Source organism: Saccopteryx bilineata, chromosome 5, assembly GCF_036850765.1.
Source record: "Saccopteryx bilineata isolate mSacBil1 chromosome 5, mSacBil1_pri_phased_curated, whole genome shotgun sequence".
NCBI lineage: Eukaryota > Metazoa > Chordata > Mammalia > Chiroptera > Emballonuridae > Saccopteryx > Saccopteryx bilineata.
Window position 1 is genome coordinate 195495229 of NC_089494.1, and position 12127 is coordinate 195507355.

Here is a 12127-nt window from a genome sequence, read left to right on the forward strand (position 1 = left end):
CCTCCAGCTCTTAAATCTAGATTCCAGAGCCAAGTGTGAAGGCTTCTAACTCAGAAGGGCAGGAAAACTATTTGAAGTACCGCCTTTAGCAGTGGTCTGGCAATCGATTCTGGATGTTCTTCCTCGGTAGTTTTTAGAGTAACAGGAAAAGAAAAGGTTGTGTAATTGCTAAGTATGGTGGTGTTTTGTTCAGAATCCACTAGGATTCTACAGAGCTAGAGCCTTACAGATGACCAGTTCATCTATAGTAATAGCTATCATTCATTATGTACATTTGTATGTAAGATGTCATGCTCTGTGCTGTTTAAATATCTCATTTACTCAAGCAAGCTGCTATTGCATCCATTTTACAGATGAAGTAACTAAGACTTCAGACGAGGGTAAATAATTAACCAGATATTACATAGCTAATAAAAACATTGGCAGGAATTAATACTCATTTGTTTAACAGTTGTACTCTTAGTCTATTTGCTAATTAGTCTGTTAAGTAACCTAATGATAGGAGAGGGAGGTGCTATGAATGCTGTTGGAGTTATAAATAGTGGGAGTTTTGATCCTTTTGGATTTTAATAGTGATTTAGAACTGGTTTAGCTTTTCTTGTTTGCCCTAAGAAAGAAGCCAACCTAGCACAGTCATAATGGCCTAGGCTTAAATTCAACTCTACCATTTATACTATGATCTCAGATCATTTGCTTAATTTCTCTTAATCCTTTCTTTCTTCAGTCATGTAATAGAGATCTCAACTGAGCTTACTGCTAAGGTTATTGAGAGGATAAAAGGAACCATTGCATATGTGAAGCACACAACATAATGCCTGGCCACACACAGCAAGTGCTCAAAACATTGTTGAGGAATCCCTTATTTTGTTATCTTTTTAATGTCACTACAACAGGTGGGAAGGCAGCATGAAATTAGGATGCTCCACATATAAAATATGTAACACTCTCTTAATGAAAGGTATTTTTTAAACCACAAATATATACTGCTCACAAAAATTAGAGGATATTTCAAAAAGAATATGAAATTATAAAAAATTCCCTAATTTTTGTGAGCAGTATAGTATAAAATCACATACTTTACCACTGTATCAAATTAGTGGCTAATCATCACTCACTAAACCATTCACCCTCTAATTATATTACTGTTAATTATAATTTACACAGAGATGAATAGTAGATAAAGTTCTGTGCTTTATGTTAACTCATTTCAACTTAACAAAAATCTGTAGGGTACCAATAACATCCTAATTTTACAAATTAGAACACATGCTCAGGGAGGTCAAGTCACATACACATATGGGATTCAGGTGTGAATGTTTCCAAACACCGGATTTTCTCTTTCCTTGGTCAACTTAGTGCGTCAAAACTATCCAGTTTTTTCTTAATACAATTTTCTAAGAGAACAAATAGAGTCAGAACCTCACTGTACATTTAGGTCGGCATATACAAAAGGAAACACATATACATACATGAAGTCACCACTGAAAAGGTGATTTCTTCCTACAGGTTTGTCTGGCAAAACAAGTTTGACAGACACTGACCCTGTGACTAGCTCCAAATTTTAACTTTCTGTGGGAACTTTAAAAAGTCAATCTAACTGATCTATTCATTTATAAAATAAAGAGAAAAATTTTTTTCCTAAGCTTCCTAGGAGGCTTTTTGAAAATCAAATGAAATAAACTCTGGAAACTGTATGCTTTTTATAAGTATGTTTGTACTTCTGTGAACAGATTTGGGAGTCATAAGAAAGATTGGCTGAAGAGATTCAGAACTTTCAAGAACTCCACAGTGTCGCTTTAAGGTGCTTAAGCAAGAGGCAGGAATATAAATTATTTGTGAACTTCCATTTCTAATGATTTTCCTGCCTCAAGTATAAGGAGTAACCATTATTCAAAGAGCCGACAGAAGTTTGTTCCTAAACACTGTACTCTCTTGCAAAAAGCCCCAATTCAATTACCGTCATGAACTGAATTGGAAAAATACATAGACAGACATTAAACTCTTACCGCGCACAAGCCCAGAGTTTGGTCTTTCCTTCCAATAACCACTCGCTGGGATTTTTTTTTTTTAATCACCAGTTACATAGTAACACTCGCATGTATAGGTTACTAAACCAAAAATTGCTATTTTTTTTAATATGGTACACTTCACGATCTTGCTTGTCATCCTTTCACAATGACCATGCAGATCTTCTCTGTGTCGTTGCAATTAGAGAGTATGTGCTGCCGACGTGAGCACAAGTTATAATCTTCAGACAAAATTTTTCTATTGTATTACCCATTCTGTGGGCAGATTTACTAACTTGGATAAATTTACAGTTACTAAGGGGTACTATATATTTTTTCCCCTACAAATTTTAATAGGTTGAGTGAAAAAAGGTAATCCAAATATACTGCTCTTCGTCATGGAAACGATCCCCTTTAATACTATCAGAGATTTCCTGGGTCTTGATTATCGAATTTCCTGAAAGGACAAAATTTCCTCTGTCCTCCAAAAATCCTGCTTAGTTCATACTAAAATGTGAGGAAGCAGCATTTCTCAGAGGAATTGACCAAATTCTGGAAAACAAGTGGCCACTAACGCTCCAAGGTTGGCTCACGAGACCGGGAGAAACCGGGTTAAAGATGACCGGAGCCGCGCAGCTCATGGGGGCTGTGCGAAGCAGAAGAGGAAGCTTGGCTCTCCTCCGGACATTGTCCCTCCCAGTTTCCGAGCCTGGGAGCTGTCCCTCAGCACCGCAGCCTGAGCCAATTGCAAAGGACCTGACCAAGCCCAGCCCAACGAAAGGAATGGTTTCAGAGTTCTTTCTTTTGGATAAAGGAGCCCTTCCTTGCTCTGGGCTTTTACTGTCTCCGGTGTTAGACGGAACGACCCACTTCCCTCTCCCCCAAGCAATTTGGAGTAATTGGTACACAAAACAAATCTTTGCAGCAACAAAAATGAAGTTCTTTCTGGACATTCTCCTGCTTCTGCCCTTACTGATCGTCTTCATCTTAGAATCTTTCTTGAAGCTTTTCATTCCTAAGAGGAGAAAATCAGTCGCTGGAGAAATCGTCCTGATTACTGGAGCTGGGCATGGACTCGGGAGACTGACTGCCTATGAATTTGCCAAACTCAAAAGCAAACTGGTTCTGTGGGATATAAATAAGGTAATAGTACTGTTTTACTTCCTGGTACCTTTAATCTGTGGACATGTTTGCATTTTGCAGGCAACAACCCCTTACAGAATAATTGTAAAGTAGTAGAAAAAAATTATTATTGCAACTTGATAGATAAGGGGGGGTAACATTTGTTAATTAACATATTTATCATCACATGATAAATGGACTTGATGATAAGAATCTCAGTTGTTACCCATTAGACATTGTAAATTTACCCCCACTTTTCCCATGAAAATAATTTGAAATTTCCTACGGAACTTGATTTCACTGATCCCGCAATCTTAATCACATCGAAAAAAAAAAGTTTTAGCTAGCATATTCAAAGAGTAAGAGATTTGTATCTATTAAAAAAAATTGCCTGGCTGGATGGTTCAGTGGATAAAGCGTCGTCCCCGTGCACCAATGTGTTTTCTCTCTCTCCCCCCCCCTTTCCTCTGGATCAGTGAGGAAATTTTTTTTTTAATCCTGCTTGCAATTATTGAGGTAAATGAATCTAAGAAAGCAATATTATTATGCCAAAATAATTTCCAAGAGTAATTTTTAAAAATTCCATATTGGCCCTGGCATGTTGGCTCAGCGGTAGAGCATCGGCCTGGCGTGTGGAAGTCTAGAGATGATTCCCGGTCAGGGCACACAGGAGAAGCACCCATCTGCTTCTCCACCCTTACCCCTCTCTCCTTCCTCTCTATATTTTCTCCTCCCACAACCAAGGCTCAATTGGAGCAAAATTGGCGTTAGCGCTGAGGATGGCCCCATGACCTCCGCCTCAGGTTCCAGAATGGCTCTGATTGCAGTGAGCATCGCCCCCTGGTGGGCATCCCGGGTGGATCACCGTAGGGCTCATGCGGGAGTCTGTCTGGCTCCCCTTCTCACTTTGGAAAAATATAAAAAATAATAATAATAGTAATAATAATAATCCCATATAATTAAAAACAATTACAAAAAGAGAGGACCTGGCCAGGTAGCTCAGTTGATTAGAGAGTTGTCCTAATACACCAAGGCTGTGTGTTGGCTCCCCGGTCAGGACACATACAAGAGTCAACCAATGAATGCCTAAATAACTGTAACAGCAAATCGATATTTATCTCTCTCTTTCTCTGTCTCTCTTTCTTCCTTTCTCTCTCCTTCTCTAAAATCAATAAATTAAAAATAAATAAATAGCCTAACCTGTGGTGAAACAGTGAATAAAGCATCATCCTGGAATGCTGAGGTTGCCATTTCTAAATCCCTGGCTTGCCGGGTCAAGGCACATATGAGAAGCTATTACTACAAGACTACTACAAGTTGATGCTTCCCGCTCCTCCCCCTTCTCTCTTTCTCTCTTTCTCCTCTTTCTATAATCAATAAATAAAATCTTCAAAATAAAAATAGTCTTCAATGTGAGTTTTACAAGAACAGGTATAGGTTTAAGTAAGAGAGAAGGTCTTACAATCTTGCCTTTTATTTGGCCCGGGTTTGATGTGCAAAGAGGTTCCGGGAAAGCCTGAAAAGATACATCTTACACCAGTGACTTTCACTCAGTATGCTGCAAGAATATTTAAAACATGCAATATCTGACTATTTTAGTCAGGGGCACTGACCTCTTTTCCCTTAGATTGTCAAAAAAAAGAAATTTACAACAGCCAACACAACTGTAGCCCTCTGCTCTGAATGCCATATTAAACCATATATATATATATGTCAAATAATACAGTTGTATCTTATTGGTCATGCCACATAACAAAGTTGCATTTAATCAGTTAATTCTTCGTACCAGAAATCCTTATGTACAAGTACAGGCACCTAATTTTTCTTTTTTTTTTTTTTTGTATTTTTCTGAAGCTGGAAACGGGGAGAGACAGTCAGAGAGACTCCCGCATGCGCCCGACCAGGATCCACCCAGCACACCCACTAGGGGTCGACGCTCTGCCCACCAGGGATTTGCTCTGCCCCTCCGGGGCATCGCTCTGCTTCGACCAGAGCCACTCTAGCGCCTGGGGCAGAGGCCAAGGAGCCATCTGCAGCGCCCGGGCCATCTTTACTCCAATGGAGCCTCGCTGTGAGAGGGGAAGAGAAAGACAGAGAGGAAGCAGAGGGGGAGAGGTGGAGAAGCAGATGGGCGCTTCTCCTGTGTGCCTTGGCCGGGAATCGAACCTAGGACTTCTGCACGCCAGGCCGACGCTCTACCACTGAGCCAACCGGCCAGGGCCGGCACCTAATTTTTTTTAAAAGTCACTGTGGAGGCTCTGGCTAGTTGGCTTCATTGTAGAGTTTGGGCCCAGAATGTGGATGTCCCAGGTTTGATTCCCAGTCAGGGCACTCAAGAGAAATGACTATCTGCTTCTCCACCATTACCCTTCCCCTTTTATTTCTCTCTTTCTCCCTTCCTCCTGCTGCCATGGCTTGATTGGTTCGAGTGAGTTGGTCTCGGGCTCTGAGCATGGCTTTGTGGCCTCAGCCTCAGGCGCTAAAAAATGGCTAGTTTGCTAAGCAAAAGAGCAACAGCTCCAGATGGGCAGAGCATCACCCTTAGTGGATTTTCTGGGTGGATCCCTGTTAGGGCGCATGTGGGTGTCTATTTGCCTCCCCTCCTCTCACTAAAAAAAAAAAAAAAAAAAAAGAAAGAAAAAAAGTCACAGTGGCACAGAAAGGGTAGGTAATTAAGGGGGTTTTTGTAAGCCAATCAAAATGATACCTAGTTTTTGTCAGATTGGTAAAAAAATATTTTTTTTGGTGTGCTGCAGAATTATAGTAATTAGTTTATGTGTGGCATGAGATGAAAAAGGTTGAAAATTTCTGCCTTACACATCCAATGGTGTAAAGAAAAATTCATGGGCTCTGGCTGGGTGGTTCAATGGATAAAGCATGGCTCCCACACGCCCAGGTTGTGGGTTCCATTTCTGGTCAGGGCACGTACAAGAAGCAATCAATGAGTGCACAACCAAATAGAACAACTAAGTGGAATGATGAGTTGGTGCTTCTCGCTCTCCCATTCTCTCTTTCCCTAAAATCAATGGGAAAAAAAATGAATTCCTGGGATGTGAAGTAGAAGAGGTCAAACCTAACGAATGAGTGATTGAGAGAGCAATCAACAAATACTTCCTGAGTATTGCCTAGATATTAAAAAGACAGTGGCAAACAGTAAATAAGTTCCCATGCCCTCACTCTAGTAAGGAAAATAGACATTAAATAGTCACTGTGCAAAGAAAGATGCGAACTAGGCTTGGTCCAGTCTGGTGTAGTCAAGGAGGTGCCTGCTATTGTGGTGTGGTCAGATTCATCTGAGCTCTCCACTTCTTCATGAATAACTTACCCAATATCATGGGTAACTCCCTAGAGCTTTAGGCTCCTTTTCTGCAAACTGGATAAAATACTGGTACTTACCTTAGAGGGCTGGAGGATTATATGAAATAATGCACACTTAATATACATATAATATGCTATAATTTGGACTTCCACTGGCCTTGAACTTTATGACCCAGCAACGCCAATCTGCTAGTGCTTCCCCAGAGAATCCATCTCCTATCTGTTCCTTTACTTACACTATGCCACACATGCTCTGCCTCCTCTTTGCACGGCTGTTCTACTCACCCTTAAGACTAACTCAGGTACCTCTTCTTCCTGAATTGCACTTCACGCCCTTTCTCTGTGTTCCCATAACTCTCTATATAGAAAGTGTGCACTCTGTATAGAGTCCTGCACTCATTGATTGATTCTATATAGCTCTATTATTATACTTATCGCAATATATTAGTGAGAATTATAAGATATGGCCAATATTCAATCCTTTATTATAAAACAATAACAATCTCTTATGGTCGTACCTAAATACTATGTTTATTTTATGTTCCTTTATATTACACTGTGAGCTCTCTGAGGTCAGGACTCTGACTCATTCATATTTGTGTCCACAAGTCTCTTCTAAGCATTATAAATATGACCTACACATTAACATGTAGGAAAAAATGAGTGAGCGAATGAATGAATGAAAGAATTGTAGTTAACTGATTTATTTACTTCACAACCAAAAAATTGATATCCATAATTAGTTTGTAGTGACAGAAAAAGAGCTTAATGTTATTCTTTAAAGCCTGATATGGAATAGACACACAGACATACATACATATATTCACAATGTAAAAGTCATAGTACAAAACTAGTATTTTAAGCTTTTTATCTTCTTTTTAAAAGCTTGCTTTAAATTCAGTGCCAACTAAAAGAGGCTCTTTGGAGTACTGAGAGCAAAGTGTACCTGCATCCTTGCCAAAAAGATGGGTCAGCTGAGTTGCCCAATGTTCAAATAATCTGACACTCTTAATGATTCTCAGCTGTTTATATAACATGCTCATATCATTTATTTTGTTCTCCTTGCCTTCTTTGCTACTTTTCTCAGCATGGAATTGAGGAAACAGCTGCTGAATGCAGGAAGCTGGGTGCCAATGCTCATGCCTTTGTGGTAGACTGCAGCAACCGGGAAGATATTTACAACTCGGCGGAGAAGGTGAAATTTTAGTTTGGTTAGAATCACCGTGTCAGAGGTGGGAAGGATTTTGGAGATGATCCAGTCATGGTGCAGACAACAAACTAACAGAAGTTTTGTGATTTGCCTAAGGTTGTACAGCTAGCTAGTGGCAGACCCAGAACTAAAACCCAGAACTGAGATTTCCAGACTTGACTGTGTTCTGGGGAGCTTGTTACAAAAATTAAGCACCCTAGAAGTTTTTCTTTCAGGAGGTCGAGGGCTGGGCCCAGGAATTTGCCTGTTTAGTACCCTGAGCACCCACTCCTCACTTATCTGATTCTGATATAGCTAAATCCTTGGGTGGCACTACAGAATCACTGACTGGGTCTTTTGAGGTCCAGTCAAAGAACTCAGTTAGGAAGACAGGATAAACCTAACTGCTTATCAGGCTTTGGTCATAGACAGAGATGTATCTATTTCTACAAAGCATTATTTGCCTTGTCTGAATACAACTGAGATGTCCTATATATAATAGGGTTTCCTCTGAACTCATTCCTAAATGTACAGATGTACTTGTTAACTAAATGCGGTAATGGTAGAAAGGTCAGTAACAATTACCTGGGCAAATTCCTTAAAGTACACCTTTCCAGACCTCACTGCTGGATTGTTTGATTCAATACAGTATAAAGATTCTGATTCAGCCTAACCCAGCGGTGACACAGTGGGTAGAGTGTCAGCCTAGGACGCAGAAGATCCAGGTTCAAAACCGCAAGGTGGCCGGCTTGAGCGCAGGCTCACTTGGCCTGAGCGCGGGCTCACTTGGCTTGAGTGTGTGGTCGCAGGCTTCAGCATGAGATCATAGACGTGACCCCATGGTCACTGGTGTTAGCCCAAGGTCACTGGCTTGAGCCCAAGGTCACTGGCTTCCTTGGAGCCCTTGCCCCCATCAAGGCACGTATGAGAAAGCAATCAATGAACAAATAAAGTGCCACAAAAAAGAAGTGATGCTTCTCATCTCCTTTCCTGTCTGTCTGTTCCTATCTGTCCTTCTCTCTGTCTCTGTCTCTGTCTGTCTCTCCTTCTCTCACTAAAAAAAAAAAATAGTAATAATAATAATAATAATAATCCTGATTCAGCCAAGACTTGAGAACCTCCTAAAGTTTGGGGACATTTTTAACTTTTATTTTAAATTATAATCTTTTATTCAAACTGATGCCACTATCGTTGATTAAGCCTTAGCTATGTCAAAAGAATAGGGAGAAATTACCCAAGCCAGTGCTGGGTGAGAAATGACCTTCCTGGAAAGGGGTACAGTAAGATCAAGCCCTTTGGATAATAATCATCTGCATTTCAAAATAACTATTTTACTTAAATGAACAATGAGCCTCCTTCATAGAAATGAATGCTTTTCCAGTTAATACTAACTATCTCAGCTTGGGCAATTATTTAACCTCTTTGTGCCTAACTTTACTCAATTATAAAATGGAGATCACAGCAGTATCTACTTAAAGGGGTTTTATGAGGATCAAGTGAATTAATGATGTAAAGTTCTTAGAACAGTACCTGGTGCTCAGGAGTCACTTTGTATGAATTAGTTATTAGTATTACAATAGAATCACCAATATTAACTATATCATTTTGTTACCAGTCATTATTAAGGGGAGTTAATAGTGTTAATTTCCTAAATGAAAAGCATTTCTTTCCAGACTCATTGGGAATATGCTTTTTTGGAAAAGATAACTTGGCTATTTGAAACAATTCCATGTATTTTTTTTCCAGATAATTTTTTAAAATTTATTTATTAAATTTAATGCAGTGACATTGATAAACCAGGGTACATATGTTGAAAGAAAACATCTCTAGATTATTTTGACATTTGATTGTGCTGTGTACCCCTCCCCCAAAGTTAAATTGTCTTCTGTCACCTTCTATCTGGTTTTCTTGTGCCCCTCCCATCCCCCAACCCCTCTCTCCTTCTTCGCCCCCTCCCCCCACCCCCACGCCCACCCCTGTTGCCATCACATTCTTGTTCATGTCTCTGAGTCTCATTTTTATGTCCCATCTCTGTATGGATTCATATAGTTATTAGTTTTTTTCTGATTTACTTATTTCACTCTGTATAATGTTATCAAGGTCCATCCATGTTATTGTAAATGATCTGATGTCATCATTTCTTATGGCTGAATAGTATTCCATAGTATATATGTACCAAAGATTTTTAATCCACTCGTCCTCTGACGGACACTTGGGCTGTTTCCAGATCTTCACTATTGTGAACAATGCTGCCACAAACATGGGGGTGCATTGCTCCTTTTGGAGCCGTTCTATGGTGTCCTTGAGGTATATTCCTAAAAGTGGGATAGCTGGGTCAAAAGGCAGTTCGATTTTCAGTTTTATGAGGAATCTCCATACAGTTTTCCACAGTGGCTGCACCAGTCTGCATTCCCACCAGCAGTGCAGGAGGGTTCCCTTTTCTCCACATCCTCGCCAGCACTTATTCTGTGTTGTTTTGTCGATGAGCGCCATTCTGGCTGGTGTGAGGTGATATCTCATTGTGGTTTTAATTTGCATTTCTCTAATGATTAGTGATGTTGAGCATTTTTTTCATATACCTATTGGCCATCTGTATGTCCTCTTTGGAGAAGTGTCTATTCATTTCTTTTGCCCATTTTTGGATTGGATTGTTTGTCTTTCTGGTGTTGAGATTTACAAGTTCTTTATAAATTTTGGTTATTAACACCTTTCAGATGTATTGTCAAATATATTCTCCCATTGTGTAGTTTGTCTTTTTATTCTGTTCTTGTTGTCTTTAGCTGTGCAAAAGCTTTTTAGTTTCATATAGTCCCATTTCTTTATCCTGTCTTTTATTTCACTTCTCCGTGGAGATAAATCAGCAAATATATTGCCCCGAGAGATATTGGAGAGCTTACTGCCTATGTTTTCTTCTAAGATGCGTATGGTTTCACGGCCTATATTTAAGTCTTTTATCCATTTTGAGTTTATTTTTGTGAGTGGTGTAAGCTGGTGATCTAGTTTCATTTTTTTGCAAGTAGCTGTCCAACTTTCCCAACACCATTTATAAAAGAGGCTGTCTTTACTCCATTGTATTTCCTTACCTCCTTTGTCAAATATCAGTTGTCCATAGAACTGTGGGTTTATTTCTGGGTTCTCTGTTCTGTTCCATTGATCTATATGCCTGTTCTTATGCCAGTACCAGGCTGTTTTGAGTACAATGGCCTTGTAGTATAACTTGATATCAGGAAGTGTGATACCTCCCACTTTATTCTTTTTTTTTAAGATTGCTGAGGCTATTCGTGTCCTCTTTTGGTTCCATATAAATTTTTGGAATATGTGTTCTATATCTTTGAAGTATGTCATTGGTATTTTTATTGGTATTGCATTGAATTTATAGATTGCTTTGGGTAAAATAGACATTTTAATGATGTTTATTCTTCCCAACCATGAACATGGTATATGCTTCCACTTGTTTGTATCTTCTTTGATTTCTTTTATCAATGCTTTGTAATTTTCCGAGTACAAGTCTTTAGTCTCCTTGGTTAAGTTTACTCCTACATACTTTATTTTTTTGGATGCAATGGTAAAGGGGATTGTTTCCTTAATTTCTCTTTCTGACTGTTCATTGTTGGTGTATAAAAATGCCTCTGATTTCTGAATATTGATTTTATATCCTGCCAATTTGCTGAATTCATTTATTAGGTCCAGTAGCTTTTTGACTGTGAATTTAGGGTTTTCTATATACGTTATCATATCATCTGCAAATAATGATAGTTTTACTTCTTCTTTCCAACTTGAATGCCTTTTATTTCTTCTTCTTGTCAGATTGCTGTGGCTAGGACTTCCAGGACTATGTTAAATATGAGTGGTGAAATGGGGCACCCCTGCCTTGTTCCTGATCTTAAGGGTATTGCTTTTAATTTTTGCCCATTGAGTATGATGTTGGCTGTGGGTTTCCAATAGATGGCTATTATTATGTTGAGGTATGTTCTCTGTATTCCCACTTTGCTGAGAAATTTGATCATGAATGGGTGCATAATTTTTCAAATGCTTTTTCTGCATCTATTAAAATTATCATATCATTTTTCTCCTTCTTTTTGTTTATATGATGAATCACATTGATTGATTTATGAATGTTGTACCAGCCTTGCTTCCCCAGAATAAATCCCACTTGATCATGGTGTATGATTTTTTCCATATATTGTTGGATCCAGTTTGCTAATATTTTGTTGAGGATTTTAGCATCTATATTCATCAGAGATATTGGCCCATAATTTTCTTTCTTTGTGTTGTCTTTTCTTGGTTTTGGAATCAGAATTATGCTCACCTCATAAAAGTAGCTTGGAAGTCTTCCTTCCTCTTGAATTTTTTGAAATAGTTTGAGAAGGATAGGAGTTAGTTCTTCTGTGAAGATTTGGTAGAATTCAGTTGTGAAGCCATCTGGCCCCGGACTTTTCTTTGTTGGGAGTTTTTTGATAACTGTTTCGACCTCATTTGTTGTAATTGGTCT

At 39.1% G+C, this 12127-nt stretch overlaps 1 protein-coding gene and 1 non-coding gene across 2 annotated transcripts in view; one reads left to right on the plus strand and one right to left on the minus strand.

The window, feature by feature from the left end:
- Positions 1 to 2131: 2131 nt before the first annotated feature.
- On the minus strand, positions 2132 to 2238 carry LOC136307124 (U6 spliceosomal RNA). Its single transcript, XR_010725811.1, has one exon. It is a non-coding gene; the product is annotated as a U6 spliceosomal RNA (small nuclear RNA).
- Positions 2239 to 2824: 586 nt separating this feature from the next.
- The window catches only part of LOC136306610 (estradiol 17-beta-dehydrogenase 11-like), a 179036-nt gene continuing 169733 nt past the window's right edge, over positions 2825 to 12127 (plus strand). The window contains exons 1-2 of the mRNA XM_066233076.1: positions 2825 to 3149; positions 7534 to 7641. Coding sequence (XP_066089173.1) covers positions 2940 to 3149; positions 7534 to 7641 — 318 coding nt within the window. The 5' untranslated portion in view covers positions 2825 to 2939. The remainder of the gene's footprint in view (positions 3150 to 7533; positions 7642 to 12127) is intronic.